General features: G+C 50.3%; 3 protein-coding genes across 3 annotated transcripts; 2 read left to right on the plus strand and 1 right to left on the minus strand.

Moving 5' to 3' along the window:
- Nucleotides 1–10789: 10789 nt before the first annotated feature.
- LOC130030012 (histone H2B type 1-C/E/F/G/I-like) lies at nucleotides 10790–11223 on the minus strand. The gene has a single exon (XM_056121119.1). It carries the CDS (start codon nucleotides 11221–11223, stop codon nucleotides 10843–10845), a length of 381 nt encoding a protein of 126 aa, XP_055977094.1. The 3' UTR covers nucleotides 10790–10842.
- Nucleotides 11224–11570: 347 nt separating this feature from the next.
- LOC130019368 (histone H2A type 1) lies at nucleotides 11571–11968 on the plus strand. Its single transcript, XM_056110266.1, has one exon. It carries the CDS (start codon nucleotides 11571–11573, stop codon nucleotides 11961–11963), a length of 393 nt encoding a protein of 130 aa, XP_055966241.1. The 3' UTR covers nucleotides 11964–11968.
- A 771-nt stretch (nucleotides 11969–12739) lies between these two features.
- Nucleotides 12740–13150, plus strand: LOC130043296 (histone H3). Its single transcript, XM_056106524.1, has one exon. The coding sequence runs from the start codon at nucleotides 12740–12742 to the stop codon at nucleotides 13148–13150; it is 411 nt and encodes a 136-aa protein (XP_055962499.1).
- Nucleotides 13151–22512: the final 9362 nt, after the last annotated feature.

Genomic DNA, 22512 nt, shown 5'->3' on the forward strand with positions numbered 1-22512 from the left:
ACCCGCGCTCAAAGGAGCTGGCATGCGACCCTTAAATGCCAATGCTTTCGGAATCATGAGGAAGCCCTGAGTACTGCCCTGTGTATCCAAAACCAATATATAAGGAACTTCCCCAGAATTTGTGGCTCTTCCTCTGTTCAACCCCACTTATGTTAACCCCACCCTTCATTATTCCTGTATAACTGTTTTTAATGGGTGAGAGGGATAGAGGACACTGAAGTTTATGAGGAGACTAAGAACTATGATGGACGGGTATGTGGACAAAACTGCCTTCAACTGTGCATTAAGGGGAGAGGTTGGACTACGTTGGGGAGGAGAGAAATAAACTGACTACTAACAAGGATGGGGCCCAGTTGTCCTGTGTCTTCATTCCTCCGGTCCTTCGTCCATCCATCTCCATGGACCGGCCTGTGGAGTTCCTATATAGACTAAGCTATTTACCTATGGTTAGTAAACCAAGTTTTATCTGGATTACCCAAGGGGGTTACCTTTTGAATCAAGATTAGAATACATTTATTCATGCACTTTCGTAGACCCAATCTGATTTTTACAAAAGAGGCAAGTAACAAAAACATGGTTTTCTCTCCACCTTCACTTTAAATTTGCCAGATGACTTAATAAATTGGACTTATTCCTTTGCATAAACACAGCAAGACTGGAGAACTCTTTGGGGTGCCGCATTATTTGCTGAGAAGTCCTGAGGGTTGGCTAAAGACAGGAGACACATCAATAGTGGCATTAATTTTTTTTTTAATCTGGCATGTCAGAATTACCTAGGTCTGGCCATAAGATGTGAAGGTCAGGTTCCACGATGTGCTGGAGGTGGACTCGAGCCTGCAGGGTGAGTTGGCGGTGGCCCTGGGCCTCTCACCTTCTGTATGAGTGTCCTGTCAGAAAGGAACCCATCCTTTCCCTTCAGGCCTGGGATGGATCCTGGTTTTCATGTTTCTGATGATGAGAGCGTGCCTAGGCTGGATCCGTCACTGCAGATCTCCAGTTTCTTCATTTTCCATAGCAGAGACTATTTCCAGTCCTTCCTTGTTGCCAGATTGCCTCCCTGAGGTCTCCGTGAGGTTTATTTTGCTCCTGTCATTTAAACTAATCCCTTTAACTGTTTCACTGTAAGGGGAGTTTGGGGTCCTAATGGCTGGTTTTCCTGGCTTCATGAGGGGTAGACCTACTACAGGGAGGAAAAACCTTTATCTGGATTTATGCAAACCAACATAGTATCATGAAGCATCAGAAGCATCAAAAACATACTGAAGGTATAAGGAAGAGAAAAGCAAATATATCACCATGGGTTCCGTCCACTTCATTCTTCATGTGGTTCAGTCTGAGCGTCCAGAAAGCAGGCTAGAGCGTAGCGGTGGTTGGGCAGTGAAGGTCAGCTGCCGGGGCTGGGTCCCTTGGGGTGGGGAGGGCTCCCACCCGCCCCACAGCCTAGCGCAGAGTCCCTGAAAGAGCCTCCAATCATTGGGAAAAGATGAGTAAGTAGAGGCTGTTAAAATCTCAGGGCTTGGAGGAATAGAGATGTTACTGGCGAACACTTGAGTAATTTGATGGTCAATGGGATGACAGTGATACAGTGATATCACCATGAGACACAGTTACAAACTTTCATGATTAAGTTTCATTCATACATGGACTGAGCACCTATTCCTCCACCAGTGCACGTCTTCCACCACCAATGCCACGCCCACCCCATCCACCCCCTGCCTCTGTGGCATGCACCTTCCATCTTATTCTCTACTTTTGGGGCGGCATGGCTTGCAACACAGATACTAAGAGGCTATCAAGTTTGGTCCTTAGTCTACCTTAAACACACATCTCCCATTCTGTGTGATCCCGCCAACCATCATTTTCTTAGTGGTTCCTTCTCCATCCCAACTATGTTTTCCCTCAGCACATGAGGCTGGCTTTCAAACCATGGAGCTTATCTTCCTGACCCTTGGTCTATCGTGCTGAATCCTTTTCGGACCTGGTTGTCCTTCGCCTAGTGTTCTGCCAATCCTATTCAGGATGACTTGAGTGAACAACTTGTAGATGACGGACAACAGGCAGATTGGGCAATAGTTACCGATGTCATGGATGTCTCCCTTCTTGTACAACAGAACAGTCCCGCTGATTTTCCATTGGGATGGAACCTTGCATTCAGACAGGTAGCGTGTGAAGAGCCGAGCCAGTGTATTGACAAGTACTGACGGCAGGTTCTTCAGTTGTTCGGGTCTGACTTTGTCTCGACCGGGTGCTGTACGCTTCTTTACCAACAAAATGGCATGTTGGATTTCAGAAGGGAGAATGCTGGGAACGACATATCCATCCTGCGAAACTTGGTATGTGGGCAGGTGAACGTGACTATCAAAGAGATCCTAGTAGAAGTCGTGGATAATCTCCATTGCCCTTCTGGAAGATGTGATAGATCCATCAGGACATCGGAGGGCAGTCATCTTGGTCCTGTAGTTGGCGAAGGACAGGTGGGTGTAATTACTTGGTCATAATTATATAATATTACATATTACACATTACATATTACATTACATAAAATTACATAATTACATAATAATTACTGGGCATAATTACTTGGTCATAATTACTTGACTCAGCCTTCAGTTGCTGGAGTTCCTTACACCCTGAAAGGGAAGTCCCGCCATGGGACTGGGATGGATCCAAGGTGAGTGGCAAAGCCACCCACCATCAAAATAGACATTCTAGAAAGCATAAATACATGGTCTTGCTGCAAGCTGTTACAACTTAAGATCGGATCCCCATGGGGAAAGACAAGCTGAACTCACCTGAGGACTTAGTCTGGGATTTACAGGATTAAAGCCTTGCTTGCTCTCAGAGTCCAGAGAACTAAGTGTTAGGATCTTTGTCTCTTACTGTGTTTATCCAGACAACTGCAAGTACTGATAACTTATTGACAAAAGCAATGTAGATGTCCCTGGGAGACAGAGTGTCTTCTTGAGTTGATCTCCCCAGGAGAATTTCCTCTGAGAAATGTTTATTTATGTTAACTATTAATCACACCTATGTCCTTACCCCAACCTCCCTTTTTGGATATTCTATAAATATGCTAGCAGCTCTGCATTAGACAGGCCATTTTCGCCATCAGGCTATGGTCCTCGGTATCCCTGTCTCTCTGTCTCTCCATTGGGGAGGTGGGGAGTTGGCTCAGGGTCTCTGAGCACACACACGTGTCGCAGCAGCAGCCCCTGTGATTTACTGTGTGAACTCACATCATGAAAAGTGAAATTAGTCAGAAAGAGAGGGACAGACATAGAATGACTACGCCCATTTGTTGAATATAAAACAACATAATATGAGACTAACACCTAAAGACAGTTCCGAAAAGGATTCAGCATGATCGACCATATCCACACAGTGACCAAGCCCGTTGAGGTTTCACGAGAGTTCAAGATGCCGCTCTAATGTTCATCGATTTAAAGAAGGCCTTTGATTCTGTTGAGACTGAAGCGGTCATTGAAGCCCTAGCTAAATAGGACGAACGAACTAAGTATATCAGGATTCTCTGTGAGCTGTATTACAGATTCACCACCAGGATCTCACCAGGAAGTTATCATCAACCTAAAGAGAGGGGTTCAGCAGGGTGATACCATTTCACCGAAACTCTTCAGTGGCACTCTCGAGAACATCATGCGATGACTAGAATGGGAAGGAAAGGGAGTGACGATAGACGGTCGGCAACTATACCACATCTGCTTCATTCTAATAACATCGTTGATATCATTCGTTCTAATAACATCTAATGACATCGTTCTAATAACACCAAACATTAGCCAAGCAGCACAAATGCTGGCCGACTTCAACCGTGAGTGTGGAAAGGTCAGACTGCAACTGAATCTCACAAAGACAATGTTCATGAGAAATGGATAAGTTCCTGACGTTCCATTTGCTCTCAATGGAACAAACTTCTCCAAATGCAGCAGTTCTTTGTACCTAGGTCGAGAACTCAACATGACGAACAGCTTGGCACCAGAGCTGCACAGGAGGAAGAGAGTGGCGTGGAACTCCTTCAAGAGAGTCGAAGAAGTTGTTAAGAGGATGAAGAACCTCTGGCTCTGGGCACATCTTTTTGACTCCACCATTCTTCCTGCACTAACATATGCCTCAGAGACCTGGACCCTATGAAAACAGGATGAGAACGCTATTTGGGTCTCCCAAAGAGGAATCAAAAGAGCTATGCTTGGAGTATCACGTTCCACTCAAGTGACAGAAGGTATTTGGAGTTCAGACATCTGTCGACGATGGAGGATCAGGGACACTGTCTTGTTTGCCAAGTCATCAAAAATTAGATGGGCTGGACACGTAATGCAATTTGGAGACGACTGCTGGACTAGAGAGCTCTTACCGACTGGATTCTATGGACATCAAAAGAACACCTCATCGCCCACTTACAAGATGGTTGGACTTCTTCGTCAAGTCTCTGAATGAACGGTTTGATGCTCTTCGTGTTCCTGGAGCGAGTAGGCGCCATTGGGCTACACTAGCACGTGACAGGGATGAATGGAGACGTTACTGGTGCCCCCTCAAACAAATCGATGAGCAACAGGATGATAGGTGATAGGAATTATGCTCAGGAGCAGATATATGTCAGAGTCAATCAACTCCCAGATATTAGAAGCATAGCATTAATGGTCTTTCTGTGTTTAACCAAAGAACATTGCTCTATAGTAAAATATAAATGGCTATAGGGGAAATAGAAAAGCAGGTACAAATATACAGCACTTCAAATACAAAGCAGTACAAATACAAAGTTCATAATTACCAGAAAGTTTTGGCTGACTTGGGGAACAGTGAAGATGAGAGGTAAAATACAAGGGAAAGGCAGGAGGAAGAAAGGGGCCATTCACTAATGAAGCCTAAAGCAATTAGGGTTAATATCCAACACAAAGGAAAGGTTGAAGATAGACTTAAACCAAATTAGGGATGATAGCAAGGGCACAGTGAGCTTCTCTGGGAGGAGGAAAGGGGCAATTCGCTGGTGAAGCCTAAAACATTTAGGATTGATATACAGCACATTGAGTGGAGCGATAGCACAGCGGTAGGGCGTTTGCCTTGCACGCAGCCAACATGGCCGACCTGAGTTCGATTCCTCCGGCCCTCTCGGAGAGCCCGGCAAGCTACCGAGAGTATCTCGCCCGCACGGCAGAGCCTGGCAAGCTCCCCGTGACGTATTCGATATGCCAGACACAGTAACAACAAAGTCTCCGATGGAGACGTTACTGGGCCCGCTCGAGCAAATCGATGAACAACGGGACAGTGACAGTGACAGTGACAGTGACAGTGATACAGCACATGATGCTCTCCATGTCCATCCTCTTATAAGCAAATGCCATGACTTCATCTTTTCTGACAGCTGCATAGTATTCTACTGTGTAGATGTACCAAAGTGTCTTTAACCAGTCAACTATTCTTGGGCACTTGGTTTCTTTCCATATTCTGGCTATTGTTGAACAGCGCTGCAATAAATACAGAAGTGCAAATGTCATTTCTACTTTGGCTTTTTTGTATCGCCAGGATATATATTCCAGCAGAAAACCCTGATATCTCTAAGACTTTTAAAAGGCACAATTCTGGTAGACTTCATACTATCGGGCTGACATCTGAGATTAACCCTCTATTAGCCCTTTACTAAGTAGCTCTAGAAATTTAAGTTACCAAAGATCTCAGAGATCAAATAAAACACTGGCAGGGTGAAAGTTTTGCAACCAATTTTATAACTCTAGAAACTCACGTTTTAAACTAAACCATTATTCTTTAAACATGTTTTTATATATCACAATAATTTCAACTCAGAATTTTTTTAGGTCAGATATTCTAATAAGAAAACCGTTTAACCATCAATTTTTATGAAGAACAAGAAAACCTTCTTTGGCTTAAATGTCAACACATCTTGTACCTTAGGTATTTCAAACCATGAGCTTTCTACAGCTAATCATTTAACAATTCCTTACAGGGGTGAAAAAAACATACTCTTTCAGACACAGAAAAAGGCCCTTGGTTCTTACCAAACTTTTAGATATCAGCATAAGAAGACACTTGAACTGCCAATATTTATGAAAACATGAGAAAATTTTCCTATTCAAGTGTACCACTGATAGACAAACTGATCACAAACATCACATACGTGTGCACACATATACAGTTGATTGATCAATTTGACCCTTAAGGAATGTCAGGGAGAAAACTGAGGGACTGAGAAAGGAAGGGGCAGTCCCCAGGGCCAAATTAGTCCTGTCAGCTGATTTGGAACCTTGTCCCCTGTTTCCCAGCCTGATGAGCCTGTTTTCTGCTTGTTAAAATGGGTCAAGAAAGCACTTTTGTTAATATAAAGCAGGCAAACGCAATCTTGGCAAAGTTGTCAGCTGTACAGAAGCACAACACAAAACACTAAGGACCAACTATTTCCTCATGGGGAGACGAGAGCCGGCACAAAAGACAAGCCCAGGAAAGACAGAAATGTAGAAATTCCCAAGAAAGTTCCAGACACCAGTCTTCTCCTGAGGACCTCCTGGTGTGAGAGGCGTCCCTCACTCACCCCAGCCTTGTGAGAGAGCAATACTGCGTCCAGTTTCTCTCTCTTTAGGCCTACCTAAGGGGCCCCTTCTCAGACAGACAAAGCCTACCTTCAGAGGAATCGAAGACTTCCAACTTGTCGACTGTGATGTGCCCAGACTATTGAATTCTGGAAAACTCTTCGGAACCCAGGATTCTAGAAAATTCTTCGTTCGGAGTCCAAGTAATCTTTCAGGACTCCTGAGACTCTTTGGGGTCCAGGTAATCTTTCGGATCCTGGATGAGCCCCCAAATGTTAGGGTCCGGTGTCTGAAAGACCACATGAAGCAATAAACTCTGGAGTATAAGATTTTATTTGGCACAAGTCAAACAAGTCTGGAGTTTAGAAAGCTGACCAGTCAGGGCCCTCTCCTTTAGTAGGAGAAGGACCCCTCCCCTTGTTTCCAGAGTCTTTTTATGTAGGAGGGGAGTAGGCCTTCACATTCCAATCTTGCTGTGTTTATGCAAAAGAACAAGCCAGGTATGTTAAGCCACTGGGCAAACTTGAGGTGAAAGTGAAGAGAAAACTATGTTTTTGTACCTTGCCCTCTGTAGAAATCAGACTCAGTCCTATAGAGTGATTGAACAAATGTATTCTAATGAGCTCAATTAAAAAAGGGTTTAACAAGCCTAATAGTTGGTTTGTGCCCCATTGGTGGGCCACTAATTTTAATAAGGGTATCTTTTAACTCAGCTTCTGTCTGTTTCACCCTGACACCTGAAATTCTTCCAGGCATGGGTATGGAAAATTTCCAGAACCACCATCAATCAATTGCTCCTCTACCCGTACTCCCAGTGTTTACCTGCCAATGGGTCTTTGCACTTGTTATTTAAATAATTTTCCCACTATATTCTATGACTCATTGTCTCTATTCAAGTCTCTGATTAAATATTAACTGATGAGTCTGTCAATCACTCCTCAAAACCTCACCATACACTTTTCATAGCACTCCTGAAAGATACCATTACAGATCTCTCTCTCTCTCTCTCTCTCTCTCTCTCTCTCTCTCTCTCTCTCTCTCTCACACACACACACACACACACACACACACACACACACACTTTTTTCAAGCAGAATATAGCTTCTTGTGGACAAGGGCTTTCTCTAGTCTACTTAATACTGTATACCCAGCATGTTTTATTTTTACCCTGGAGCAAAATATGACGCTTTGCACAGCTGTACTGAAAAAGTTCATAAATGCTCTAAAGAAGCCCGAGTAAGTTGTCAGTGTTGCTCTAACACCACATTGAAAGTCCTGGTGTGAAGGACCTTCTGTCCAGAACAGTCTTCCCATCTATATCACCTGGGCGTGTTTGATCTGAGGTTCTCTACCGACACCTGTCAGTGACACAGTCCCCAGAATCCTTCTCTGTACTGCTAAACATTGTCACAAGTCAGCCTACTCTCCTGGATACCCAAGTGACGTGGAGATCTTATTTTCTCCTAAAGAGCTGGCAGTAGGCTCAGGTGAAATTGGGTGTTGCTTTGTTTAGTTTCCAGGGGGCACTGAGTGACTTTGGGGGGGGGGGGGCTATAATACCAACTATGCTCAGGGCTTATGCCTGGCTCTGAGCTCAGGGATCATTCCTGGTTGTGCTAGAGGAGGGGGTTATATGGGCTGCTGGAAATCAAATCCAAATCAGTCACATGAAAAACAAGTGACTTTTATCTTGTCACCGATTATTTGCCCCTGAAAAGGGTGTAGGCCAAATCCACATGGAAATCTCATCTCTGTTCCATTTTTTCAGCTTACAAAGAGACTCCTCCAATTTTGTCCGTTTCCCCTACAATGACAGTGATGTAAATTCTACAGAAATATATAACGAAGTTTGTTCCTTTGCTCCTACTCATCTGCCTGATATTAATCTGTTTGCTTCACCAGACTGAGAAGGAATCCAAGGGCTTTATTTCGTACCCTCCAGGGTTCTAAAGAGAACTCAGAGAATAAGTTACTGATGCCTAATTTTTTTTTCTTTTTTGGGGTCACACCCGGCAATGCACAGGAGTTACTCCTGGTTCATGCACTCAGGAATTACTCCTGGCGGTGCTTGGGGGACCTTATGGGATGATGGGAATCGAACCCAGGTCAGCTGTGTGCAAGGCAAACGCCCTACCCGCTGTGCTATTGCTCCAGCCCCATGATGCCTAATGGTTTTAAATCAAGTCACTTTCTCTGCTTTTAAAGATTATCTGGCTTCTTTTTATCCAGCCCTGTTAGTCTGTGTTTAGAATGTTGATCCTGGGACTGACCATTCCTTTCACCATATGTAAGTTTACCCCAAATCCTTAAAGTTTCTTCATCTGGGGGACAGGGAAAGAGAAACGGTGGTAAACATCCAGATTGTTTAGGAATCACTCCTGCTGAATTTCAGAGGACCCTATGGGGTGCTTGCATTCAATTCAGATTGACTGCAAGGCAAATGCTATACCGTCTCTTTGGTCCCAATTCCTAAGATGTTTTATTATTTCACTTCTGTGTAATCCCATCAACGGTCACGACCCAGAGACTATAAAACCCAGCTCCTGGAGAAGAACAACGCAGAGTCTCCTGCCCCCGCGCCCGGCTGTCCTCACCAGGGCCCCTTGGAGGGAGCGGGTTGAGTTTCCCTCCCTGCCCTGACCAGGGCTCCGGCAGCCAAAGACCTCCAGAATCAGCCACCACCATGCTGAGACCACTCTCCGCACACATGAAGGTACCGGCAGAGGAACAAAGGCATGCAGGTCCTGGGGCTGAGATCTCCAAGCCTGCTCGGATCTGAGCATCCTCCACCCAGATCCTCCACCTTCCAGTAGGCAGGGGTCACACCCACCAACTGGCCCCCTGGCGCCGTGTAATCCCATCAACAGCCAAGACCCAGAGACTATAAAACCCAGCTCCTGGACATCTTATTATCTCATTCTTACTTTGGACAAAATGGCAGGCTACCGAATGTAACCTGCCCACACAGCAGAGTCTGGCAAACTCCCCAGGGCGTACCCAATATGCCAAATACCAGTAACAATGATGGGTCTCATTCTCCTAAGCCTGAAAGAGCCTTTAATATGACACTTTTTAAAAAAATCTCAGGGCTAGGACGAAGGAGACGTTACTGGGGCCTGCTCGAGGCAATCAACGAACAACAGGATGGTCATGATCATGATCGTGACTTCTGTGGCCAGAGAGCTAGGACAGGAATTAAGGTGCTTGTCTTGCACACAGCAGAACTTGGTCTGACCCTAAGAACCTCATATGATAGGCTGACCACAACCAGGAGTGATCCGTGAGCAGAATCAGGAGTGAACTACTGGGTGTAGCATACAAACAAAATGAAATTCCTACTGAAAATCACCTTCAGTTTAAGCAACAACTACATATTGATGTGGGGTAACTGAAGAGTACCAAACTAAAGACAATGATCAAAGGATCAACTTCAGAATCAAAGATTCAAAGAAAAGTATACATACACAGGCTGAGCGGGACGATATGTGCACATAGCTTCCCTCTATTACCTAATTCCATTTCCTCATTTTTGTTTTGGCCACACAGGGCAGTACTCGGGGTTTACTCATGGTGCTGAGGGGTCACTCCTGAAAGCACTGGTGGGGGCAACACGGGTGACCGGTGCTCAAGGCAAGAGCCAGACACGCTATACTCTGTGACCCTCTAATGTTTAGAGTTAAGGGTACCAAGTACAAGACAAAAGGCAAATGTGCAATCAACTTTTAAGTTCCTAAAATCCATTCTGTAAGAAAGCTTCTACAATGACAATCTAACAGCATCCATCATTGGAGAACGTGCGCAAGCATATTAATTTCTCTTCTCAAAAGTAAATGAACTGGGCCCAGGATGGAAGATGCATGCTGAAAGTAGACTATAGACTGAGCATGCTTGCCACTCAATTCCTCTTTTGCAAACCACAGCACCCAAAAGGAGAAAGAGAACAAATGGGAGTGCCCTGCCACAGAGGCAGGGTGGGATGGGGGGATGGGAGGTGGGAAGGATACTGGGATTGGTGGGGGTGGAGCATGGGCACTGGTGGAGGGACGGGTACTTGATCGCTGTATAACTGATACCAAAGCACAAAAATTTGTAAGTCTACAACTGTACTTCTGTTTCACTAATAAAAATTTAAAAAAAGAAAAAATAAAAGACTTTAAATATATATATATATAAAAAAATTAAAATAAGCTGGAAACTTTGGCATTTAAGGGTCCCATGCCAGCTCCTTTGAACGCGGGTGGGGTGGCTCTGAAAAGAGCCTTTGGGGCCTCGTCCCCGCAGGGCCTCACTTGGAGCTGGTGTACTTGGTGACGGCCTTGGTGCCCTCGGACACGGCGTGCTTGGCCAGCTCGCCGGGCAGCAGCAGGCGCACGGCCGTCTGGATCTCCCGCGACGTGATGGTCGAGCGCTTGTTGTAGTGCGCCAGGCGGGACGCCTCGCCGGCGATGCGCTCGAAGATGTCGTTGACGAACGAGTTCATGATGCCCATGGCCTTGGACGAGATGCCCGTGTCGGGGTGCACCTGCTTGAGCACCTTGTACACGTAGACGGAGTAGCTCTCCTTGCGGCCGCGCTTGCGCCTCTTGCCGTCCTTCTTCTGCGCCTTGGTCACGGCCTTCTTGGAGCCCTTCTTGGGCGCCGGGGCGGCCTTGGCGGGCTCGGGCATGGCGGGGGCCGCGCGGGCAGCGGGCGGGCAGCGGGCGGGCAGCGGGCGGGCAGCGGGCGGGAGGCGGACGCGAGCGCAGCGCAGGACCGAGGCCGCCCGCCGGGCTCGCGACTTACGGCGGCCGCATGCAAATGAGGGCCTGGCGGCCGCGCGCCGCGATTGGCCGGTTCCCCGCAGCCCGCGCGAGGGGCGGGGTTATGCAAAGGAGCGGCTCGCGGCCGCACCGCCCCATTGGTCGCCGGGGCCGGGCTCAGCGGGCCAATCGCGGCGCTCGGCGGCCGGGCGCGCTCCTGCCTATAAAAGGGCGAAGCGGCGGCGGCCCGCGAGCGGCGAGCGGGGTCGGGGCCATGTCGGGCCGCGGCAAGCAGGGCGGCAAGGCGCGCGCCAAGGCCAAGTCGCGCTCGTCGCGCGCGGGGCTGCAGTTCCCCGTGGGCCGCGTGCACCGGCTGCTGCGCAAGGGCAACTACGCGGAGCGCGTGGGCGCCGGCGCGCCCGTCTACCTGGCGGCCGTGCTCGAGTACCTGACGGCCGAGATCCTGGAGCTGGCGGGCAACGCGGCGCGCGACAACAAGAAGACGCGCATCATCCCGCGCCACCTGCAGCTGGCCATCCGCAACGACGAGGAGCTCAACAAGCTGCTGGGCAAGGTCACCATCGCGCAGGGCGGCGTGCTGCCCAACATCCAGGCCGTGCTGCTGCCCAAGAAGACCGAGAGCCACCACAAGGCCAAGGGCAAGTGAGGCCGCGCGCGCCGCGCGCCAGCCCGCCCGCCCCCAAAGGCTCTTTTCAGAGCCACCCACGGTGCCAGGGAAGGAGCTGTCCGCTCGGGTCGCGTCCGGGGGCGGGTGGGGAAAGGTCAGTCCCGGGGACCGGCCGCCGCGGGCTCTGGTCCCCAGGCACCTCGCGGGGCGGGTGGGGAGGGGTGTCTGCTGCAGACGCCCGCGGCCAGTCTTTGGACAAAGTGGACAAACTCCGGGACCCGGGACTCGGTCCGCTCGGTGGCTCCCCAGGTCTCCGGGGAAGTTGGTCCCGAGGGGTCGTTCTGCTGGGCGAGCCCGCAGCTCCCGGTCGCAGCGTGGAGCGCCGGGGGCGGGGCGTGGCGGGGCCCGAGCGGGTTCCGCGGGTTCGGCCCCTGGTCCAGGCTGCCAACAGCCAGAGCGCCTTAGCAGCGGGCGCGGGGTCCGCACCGGCTTCCGAGATCGGGGTCGCGGCGGCCCATCCGCGCCCCCTCGCCGGGGACTCCGGCACGCCCCGCCGGGCAGAGACGTCCGGGTGGTCGGGGGGCGGGGCAGGGAGGCAGGAGGGAGAGGAAGAGAGACAGAGGCGGGAGGGCGCGCCGCGGGGAGGCGGGTCCGGCGCGTCGGGCGCGGCCAACCGGTGCCCGCGGGCGCGTGACGTCAGGGCCAATGGGCGGCCAGCGCGGGCCCTTCGCTCGCCGCCCGGCTGCCCAATGGGGCGGAGGGCGCCCCTATAAAGCGAGGCGCGGCCGCCCGGGCCTCCCCCTCGCGCCCTCGCCATGGCCCGCACCAAGCAGACCGCGCGCAAGTCCACCGGCGGCAAGGCGCCGCGCAAGCAGCTGGCCACCAAGGCGGCCCGCAAGAGCGCGCCGGCCACGGGCGGCGTCAAGAAGCCGCACCGCTACCGGCCGGGCACCGTGGCGCTGCGCGAGATCCGCCGCTACCAGAAGTCCACGGAGCTGCTGATCCGCAAGCTGCCGTTCCAGCGGCTGGTGCGCGAGATCGCGCAGGACTTCAAGACCGACCTGCGCTTCCAGAGCTCGGCCGTGATGGCGCTGCAGGAGGCCAGCGAGGCCTACCTGGTGGGGCTCTTCGAGGACACCAACCTGTGCGCCATCCACGCCAAGCGCGTCACCATCATGCCCAAGGACATCCAGCTGGCGCGCCGCATCCGCGGGGAGCGGGCCTGAGCGGGCGCGCGCCTCGGCCGCCGCCCGGACCTTCATCGCGGCGCCGCACCCAAAGGCTCTTTTCAGAGCCACCCACCCGTGCACCCGGAGGAGCTGTGCCGCTGGTCCCCGCGCCGGGTCGGGTGGGCTGGGAGGGTCGCTGGCTGGCGCGCCTTCCCGTCCCCTTCCCCGTGGCACAGCGCCACGGAGAGCGGGTGGTCGCTGCTGGCGCTATCTCGGGGTTGTCTCTGCCCACGGCAGGAAGGACGGGCTCCATCGGAGTGGACGCAGCTCTAGGGCTCCTCCACGCGTGATTCGGGAGCTGCCGAGGGGACTGCGCGGGTTTCCGCTCGCTCCCCTCGTGGCTGCAGGGGCCGTCCCTGTCCCCACCCCGCACCCGCGGCAGTGCCTGGCGCTCTCGCGGACGCCAGTGCCCACGTGTTCCCCGGAGCGGAATTCGCGACCTGGGGGCCCTTTCCCGGATGTACCCCGAGCGGACGGTTCCCCAGTCACGACGCAGGGAAAGTAAGGGCTGGCTTTCGGGGGGTGGTTGCAAGGGCGGTGTCCCGTCCTGACATTCGCCTCTAGTTCGGGCGAGCCGTGGTTTCGAGTGGGGGTGGGGAGGGGGCGCTTCGCCCTCGCAGGCGTCGGGGCCCAGGCCTCTAGGTCCAGGCCCCGGGGGACACTGACTGCTCCAGCCGGTGGGGCAGGTCGCCCAGGAAGCGCGTCCAGCGGCCCGCCCGGCTCCCGCTGGAGTGGGACCGTCCGGTCCAGGCGGAATCCGGACTTCCCTGAGTATCCCGTCCGGCGAGCAAGGATGCTGCTCGTGGGGCGTCACGGAAACCAGAGCATGGTCCGTGTGTGGTGGAGGGGGAACGGCGCAGCGAGCACCCCGAGGTTCCGTGACACCCTTCTTGGAGAGACACTTGGGGACGAGTCTCCACCCTGCCAGGCGCTCCCAAACGGGAACCTTCTGCAGGCCCGAGTGCCCAGCGCTGGAAAGACCTGGCCGCTAGGTGCTTCACGGAGGGCCTTGACGGTCCCCAGCCGACCTGGGGGTGGGGGGAACGTCCCCTCATCTGGGAGGACCTTCGGCCAAGTGTCGCCGGTGGGCAGGACCGAGGGTCCCGGGCCGGACGTCTGCCGCTCAGTCCGGGGAGGTCGCGGGGAGCGCGCTGCCCACAGCCGCCCCCAGCGCCCGACCAGGGCAGCCCGCGACTCGGCTCTTGCGGGACCCCGCGGTGGCCCGGGAAGGGCCTTCGGGGGGAGCCACGTCCGCGGAGCCGCGGCTCGGCCCCGAGGCCGTAGAGGGCGCGGCCCTGGCGCACGAGCCCGTACGCCGCGTCCGTGGCCGTGGCCGTGGCCGGCTCGCGCTTGGGTGCTCCGGGCAGGTGCCGCTGTCGCGAGTCACGACCTCCAGGAGCACCTTGAGCACCCGCGGGTGTCCTCGCAGACGCGCCCCGAGATGCGCTTCCCGCCTGATGCCCTGGAGGTGGCCCGGCCACCCACCCCTGGCGGTGCCGCTGGGCGCCGCCCTTGCCCAGCCCCTTCCCGCCCTTGCCCGGGCGACGAGCGCCTGCCCCTGCCCCCGCGGCCCCGCGCACGGACCGGAGTGAGAACCGCGGCGCGCGGGAAACGCCCGCCCGGCCCCGCCCGCCGGGTCCGACTCTTCCGGGACTGGCCGCGGCCGCCCCCGCCGCCCCCCGCCCGCCGGACTGGCCACGCCCGGGCCGCCCCTCTGCCTTGCGCTTGGCGGGGAGGGGGCGGCCTGGTGGCGGAAACCAGGAACCGGGGTGCAGTCCCGCCCCGAGGACCCCGATCCTCGGGCGACCGAGCACCCCGGGTCATCGGGGCAGCCCCACGGGCTCTGCGTGTGTCTTCGTCTTGGGGGAGGAGGGGGGACGTGGCGACGGCGACCCCGGCCCCCGAGGGCAGCCCGACGGGATGTGCGTGTGTCTGCGGGAGAGACGGGACAGCGACACTGGTCCCGCGCCCTGGCCGAGCCTTGTGCAGCCGGGGACCACCCCCAGCCCCCCTCGGTGCTGTCCTCTAGGGCATGAGCAGAAAACCGCTTCAGCGAAAGAGAGGGACCTTACTCTTTGGGGGTCACACCCAGCGCCGTTCAGGGGTTACTCCTGGCTCTTCACTCATTAATTATTCCTGGCGGCTTGGGGGACCCTGTGGGATGCCGGGGATTGAACACGGGTCGGCCACATGCAAGGCAAACGCCCTCCGCACTGTACTATCGCTCCAGCAGGCCCCATTAGTTTTGAGGGTTTTGGACCAGTGTCCAGGTTGTTTCCCCAAAAGACTGGACCGGGTCACATTCCCAAAAGCTGTGAATGAAAGTCCCTTTTCCCCACATCCTCACCAGCATCGGTTGTGGTTGTTCTTTGTGATGTGTGTCAGTCTCTCTGGTGTGAGATGACGTCTCATCATCATTTTGATTTGCATCTCCCTGATGATAAGTGATATGACGCATTTTGCTCTGTGCTTTTTGGCCTCCTGTTTGGCTTTGAACAAGTTTCTGTTCATCTTTGCCCCATTTTTATTAAAGGGATTGTTGTTGGGGGAGGTGGTGGTGTCATGGTGGTGATGTTGGATTCTACTAGTGCATGATATATCTTGGATATTAACCCTTTATAACATGGGTGGTGAGTGAATATTCTCTCCCAGTCTGCGGGTGTCTCTTTTTCTGGCCATTATTTCCTCGGCAATGCAGAAGCTTCTTGGTTTGCTATCGTCCCGTTTCCGTTATCTTGTTTCCGTTAGTCTTGCCAGTGGTTTTGAATCATTGAAGGTAGCTCTAGTTTCAAGTGTTCTACCTATGTTTACTTCGGTATAATGATGGATTCGAGTCTCCATTTTGATTTGGCTTTTGTGAGTAGTGTTCCGATTGATTTCTTTTTCTTTCTTTTTTTCTTTTGTCTTTTGGTCTGTGGCTGACCAGTTCTTCCAGCACCAGGTTGAAGAGGCTTTCTGGCTCCAGTTATGTATTTATTTATTTATTTATTTATTTATTTATTGCTCGGTTATCAAAGATGTATTGTCCATCTACCTATGACTCTATCTCTGGACTAGCAATTCACTTTCCTTGATCTGAGACTGTGGTCTTATTCTCGTACCATACTGCTTTAAGAGGGGCACCTTTTCTCTTGCCCCTTCCCAGGTAGCAAATACAATTCTGCTGCCAATGCCCACTATATATTATTGCCGTTGTCATCACTATTGCGTTTTCACAGTGCCAGTGGATCGAGCTCAGGGCCTCACACTCAGAAGGCATGTGCTCCACCATGGTGTTCCATCTTCAGTCCTCCACTGACTTTTTTTTTTTTGGCCCATTCGTCAGTTTCACTTCCCTATACTGCACACAAGTGAAACCATTCAATATTTGTCTTTCCCTTTCTGACTAGAGCTTCTTATTTATCCAAAATCTGCAAATGGGCGTTTTGGTTGATTCCATGGCTTAACTATTGCAATTAATGCTGCACTAAACACTGGCGGGGATATAATTTTTGGAGTTCAGTTTGTGTTCCTCAGATAGGCTCCCAGAAGTGGGACTCCTGGATCGCAGAGTCCTTCAATTTTTGATTCCTGAGAACCTCCGTACTGATTTCAGACAAGGTTGCATCAGTTGCGCCTCTGCTAATAGTATGGGGAAGCCTCCTGGACAAAGCCTTTTGACTTGACGAGTCTTCCTTGTTCCTATTTTTTTCCAGTTTTCCCTTGACTCGGGGCTGAGCCTCCTGCTCTAAACATCTTGGGCAAGGAGAAAGAGAAGTCGTGTGGCATTGCCTTTCGCATGCAATGTTTTCGATGTGATATGTTTTATAGTTATGTTTCATATGTCATGGGTTTTTGTTTTTAAATCCAAAGTAAGGGGGCTAATTTAAAACACAGACTGGGGAGGCAGAAGGAACTGAGTGTTGAAAGTAGGTGAAAGGAAATACCTGATAACCATTCATTATCTATATTGTAAACCATAATGCCCAAAAGGAAAGAGAGGAGGTAGGGGAGAGGGTGAGACAGAGAGAGACAGAGAGAGAGAGAGAGAGAGGAAAAGTGCCTGCCATAGAGGCAGGCAGGGGGAGGGGGGACGGGAGGGTAACTGGGGACATTGTTGGTGGTGGGAAATGTACACTGGTAAAGGGATGGGCGTTTCAAAATTAAAAATAAAATTAAAAGAATAAAATGCAGTGTGTGTTTAGTCTCAGACATCAAGGGCACCCAGGGTCCACGGATTGGTCAGGTTACGTGCCACGTTCATTGTCAGAGATGAACCCTAACTTCTTTAGGCTTCATCAGTGAATTGCCCCTTTTCCTCCTTCCAGGGAAGCTCACAGTGCTCTTGTGAGCATCCCTAATCCCCTGAGTTTGTCTTGAACCTTTCCTTTGTGTTTTACACCTCATTGTCACAGTTCCCCAAGTCAATCTTGGTTACTAATAAGCCAAAACTTCCTGGTTATTCTGGGGTTTGTATTTGTAGTGAATTACTTGCTTTTCCTGTTTCCCCTACAGCCTTTTCACATTTTACTGTCGAGCAATGTTCTTTGCGTCAACACAGAAAGGCCTTAATGCTGTGCTCCTAGTATTTGGGAGTTGTTTGTCTCTGAAATATATCTACTCCTGGGCATAATTACTTGGTCATCATTACTTGACTCGGGCTTCAGTTGCTGTAGCTCCTAGCACCCCAAAAGGACTGGGATGGACCCGGGGCAAGTTCCAAAGCTATCCCGCATCGAAATGGGACATAAACCCATGATCTTGATGCAAGCTGTTACGACTTAAGGGACAGGACCCCCGCGGGGAAGGACAAGCTGAACTCACCTGAGGACTTAGTCTGGGACTTGTTGTATAAGTCTCACTTGCTCTCAGAGCCCAGAGAACTTAGTTTGGGGATCTTTATCTCTTACTGTGATAAGAGATAAGTATTGGTCAATCAGCTAATCAGTGGCTGAATAAATAGCAGTACTCCTACATAAAAAAAAAAAGAGATAATTATTGGTAAAAAGTGGAAATAATTGTTTGACTTAATTGTTTGATGTATATGTCTAGAAAGAAAGAGAGAAGCAGTATAGATGTCCCTGGGAGACAGTATCTCCTTGAGATTATGTCTCCCCAAGAATTGCCTCTGGTGAAATGTTTTCCCTCTGTAAATCACACAGACACGCAGCACTACACCTCTGACCCTTCTGATGTACTCTAAGTATGCTAGCAGCTCTGCATTAAATGCATCATTTTCACCATCAGGCTGTGGTCCCCGTCAGTCTGTCTCTGCTGGGGAGGCCTGGGGAGGACGGGAGGCGGATCTTGGCCATGGAATGCACATGTGTCGTCTCAGCACCTGCACATCGCTTTGTGAACTCACAGGTGTGCAACCCTTAATGAATCAACGACTCTAAGCATTAAGTATTAATAACTACTGTTATCACAAAAACAGAAGGAACTAAACATTATAAGTCTCCTGATAAGAAAAAAAAAGTAATTGTCATGCCAAAGTGAACAAAGGTAAAGGTAAAGGCCCTCCCGTTGATCGTCGATTTGCTCGAGCGGGCCCAGTAACGTCTCCATTGGAGACTTTGTTGTTACTGTGTCTGGCATATCGAATACTCTCGGTAGCTTGCCGGGCTCTCCGAGAGGGGCGGAGGAATCGAACTCGGGTCGGCCATGTTGGCCGCTTGTAAGGCGAACGCCCTACCCACTGTGCTATAGCAAAGTGAACAAAAAGACCCTAAATCTAATCAAGCCTCTAATCTAATATAAAGGGGGGTGTGGTGTGGGAAGGAAAGGGAGAAATGGAAAACTGTCTGGGAAAAACAAGCTAGTTTCTTCAACAAAGCTATTACAAGAAACCAGATAGCTTAATGGGCTGAGCACCTGGTGGAGGGATGGTTGCTTGATCATTGTATAACTGACTGAAACCCAAGCACAAAAATTTGTAAGTCTATAACTGTACCTTGTGGTGTTTCACTAAAAAATAAATAAATAATTTTTTTTTAAAAATGGGCTGAGCGCCTACTTTGCATGTTGGACGCCAGAACTCAACACCTGCACTGCTTGTCCTGCAAGCACCACTGGATGTGACCCAAAACATAAGAAGGCATTTCACCCAATGTGTATGTATGTTTCGATTCAGATTCAAGATATATAGATATAGATCTTTAGATGTATCTTTTTTTTTCCTTTTTGGGTCACACCCAGCATTACACAGGGGTGGTTACTCATACACTCAGGAATTACTCCTGGCGGTGCTCAGGGAATGCTGGGAATCGAACCCAGGTGGGCTGCATGCAAGGCAAACGCCCTACCCGCTGTGCTATCGCTCCAGTCCCAAGATATATATCATTTTTATTTGATTAAAGAACCATGACTTACAAAGTTATTGATAGTTGAGTTGTTTTAGGCATATAATATTTCAACATCAGTGTCAACTTCCCTCCAGCATTGTTCCCGTATTCCATCTCACCCCCACCCCACCCCCGTTCCCTCCCTCCCGCATCATCTTTGTGTCCCCCTCTCCACACCACCACCCCATCTTTCACCTTGATAGACACATACATTATAAAGTCCCACTGGTTGCAGCTTAGATCTCATGTCGTTGAGTCTGTGTTTGGGGCCTACACCTCTACCACTCTCCCACATCACCGGCATAACTGAAGCCCCAACCCTTGTTTATCCATTACTTCTCTTTCTCTTCTTCCTCCTTCCCTCCTTGATTTCTTTCCTTCTCTCCTCTTCTTCCCTAAACGCTGGGGCCAAGGGTCATCTAGGCATCCCCCCTTCACTATAATACATTTCCTCACCCAATTATTCTATAAACCACAGACAGTGAGATCATCTTATGGTGTTTTTGTTCTTCTTTTTCTTCTGGCTTGCTTCACTCTACATGATACCATCCAGTTCTAACCAGGTTGCAGCCAATTGCATGATTTCATTATTCCTTGCAGCTGCATAGTACTCCATTGTGTGTATATACCATATCTTCATAATCAACTCACCTGTTGTTGGACACCTAGGTTGATTCCATATCTTAGCTACTGTACTGAATGCAGCAATGAATAAGGGTGTGAGATTCAAGGCACTTTCAAGAGATCAGGTAGACTAAAACTGAACATTTGAACACTAGATATTTGATTAAGGAGTTATAATTAATTGAGGATGTGATTTGGTATTGTGGTTTCTATATTCGTGGGATACATAAAGAAATACCAATGGGGGAAATAATGATGTCTGGGATTTGTTTCAAAAAGGTATAGAAGACCAGAGTGATAGCACAGCAGATAGGGTATTTGCCTTGCACGCGACTGATCTGGGTTCAATCCCTGGTGTGTCATATGGTCCCCCTGAGCCAGGAGTGATTCCTGAGTACAGAGCCAGGAGCATCCCCTAAGCAACGCCAGGAGTGAGTCCAAAAGTCAAAAAAGAAAAAAAAAAGGTATAGAATGGTTTTGACTTGGTCATTGATTTCATTAATATGATATATATTTACATTTTAAACAAAAATTAATAATACATTTGTGTTTTGTTTCAGGGCCATACCCAGCTGTGCTCAGGACTTACTCAAGGCTTTGCACCAAGGAATCATTCCTGGTGGGGCTCAGGAGACCATATGGGATTGAACCTGGGTCAGCCACTTTCAATGGGAGCACATTATCCTCTGTACTATCTCTTCAGGCCAACAGTATATTTCTTAAAAGATGAAGAATTTGGTTCAGTAACAGAACATTTCACTCGCATGAGTCAGGTCCTGGGTTAAGACCCTCGCCCTGCTACAAATTGGAGAGTTAAGAGGCAGAGCTCTGTTTATTCACACATGTGAACTCAGCCTGGCTAGTGACAGAAAGGGTTGAGTCTCAAATCCAGTTTATCCAGAGTTTTTTTTTTTTCTTTTTGGGTCTGGGTAGGGCATTTGCCTTGCAGGGGGTAGGGCGTTTGCCTTGCACGAGGCTGACCCGGGTTCAATTCCTCCACCGCCCTCAGAGAGCCCGGCAAGCTACCAACAGTATCCCTCCCATACGGCAAAGCCTGGCAAGCTACCCATGACGTATTCGATATGCCAAAAACAGTCACAAGTCTCACAATGGCGACATTACTGGTGCCTGCTCGAGCAAATTGATGAACAACAGGAGGACAGTACTACAGTGCTTCTTCTTGGGTCACACCCGACAATGTACAGGGGTTACTCCTTACTCATGCACTCAGGAATTACTCCTGGCAGTGCTCAGGAGACCATATGGGATGCTGGGAATCGAACCCGGGCTGGCCATGTGCAAGGCGAATGCCCTACCCCCTGTGCTCTCGCTCCAGCCCCTACCCAGAGTTTAAACACTAGTTACAGGCTACGTGGTTTCTCAGGGGAACATTTTTCATTGAAAATATGCAATGGTTGCAAACATGGTTGCTAACACGTACAATAATTGGTACAATCAGGGATTAATAAATTAAAGTTTCATGTAGACTGTTTCTGTCACTCTGTCGCTGATCAGATTTGCTCACTTGTTCTCTTCTTGTGATAGCTTTGTGGCTTATACCTATTAGAATAGGTCATGCAGGGCTGGAGTGATAGCACAGCGGGTAGGGCGTTTGCCTTGCACGCGGCTGACCCGGGTTCGATTCCCAGCATCCCATATGGCCCCCTGAGCACCGCCAGGGGTAATTCCTGAGCGCAGAGCCAGGAGTGACCCCTGTGCATTGCCGGGTGTGACCCAAAAAGAAAAAAAAATAGAACAGGTCATGCAGAGGCACAACCCACAAAAAATAGTATTTTGTGAGCTGTTTGCCATCCCTGCACAATTATGTCATGGCTTTATGGCTTGTGTGCTTATATAAAAAGGCAATTTTTATATTTATTGTTAAAATGATAAATTTAACAGATAAGTGTACAATACAGTCTTCTCCCACTCATGGTACATAGGAGCACCCTATTTCTCCAACCCTAACCAGCACTGGATACTAGCATACTTTTACTACTGGCTAATGTATAATTTGATTATTATTCTCGGTAACCTTCAAAGTAAAAAGTAAAGACCCTCCCGTTGTTTGTCGATTTGCTCGAGCGGGCCCAGTAACGTCTCCATTGGAGACTTTGTTGTTACTGTGTTTGGCATATCGAATACGTCACGGGGAGCTTGCCAGGCTCTGCCGTGCATTGAGATACTCTCGGTAGCTTGCCGGGCTCTCCGAGAGGGGCGGAGGAATCGAACTCTGGTTGGCCATGCTGGCTGCGTGCAAGGCAAACGCCCTACCGCTGTGCTATCTCAATAACCTCCAAAATCTCTTTTCTGAGCGAACAGTTGTCTCCTGCTTTCTCCCCACTTTGGAATGTAGGGAGGTACTTGTCTCTATATTTGACACCAGTGTGCAGAGGTGGGAAAAAAAGACTT

The sequence above is a fragment of the Sorex fumeus genome, unplaced genomic scaffold, assembly GCF_029834395.1.
Source record: "Sorex fumeus unplaced genomic scaffold, SorFum_2.1 ptg000001l, whole genome shotgun sequence".
NCBI lineage: Eukaryota > Metazoa > Chordata > Mammalia > Eulipotyphla > Soricidae > Sorex > Sorex fumeus.

Coding starts and splice junctions, on each gene's coding strand:
- LOC130043296 (XM_056106524.1), top strand. CDS start 12,740: ATGGCCCGCACCAAGCAGACCGCGCGCAAGTCCACCGGCGGCAAGGCG.
- LOC130019368 (XM_056110266.1), top strand. CDS start 11,571: ATGTCGGGCCGCGGCAAGCAGGGCGGCAAGGCGCGCGCCAAGGCCAAG.
- LOC130030012 (XM_056121119.1), bottom strand. CDS start 11,223: ATGCCCGAGCCCGCCAAGGCCGCCCCGGCGCCCAAGAAGGGCTCCAAG.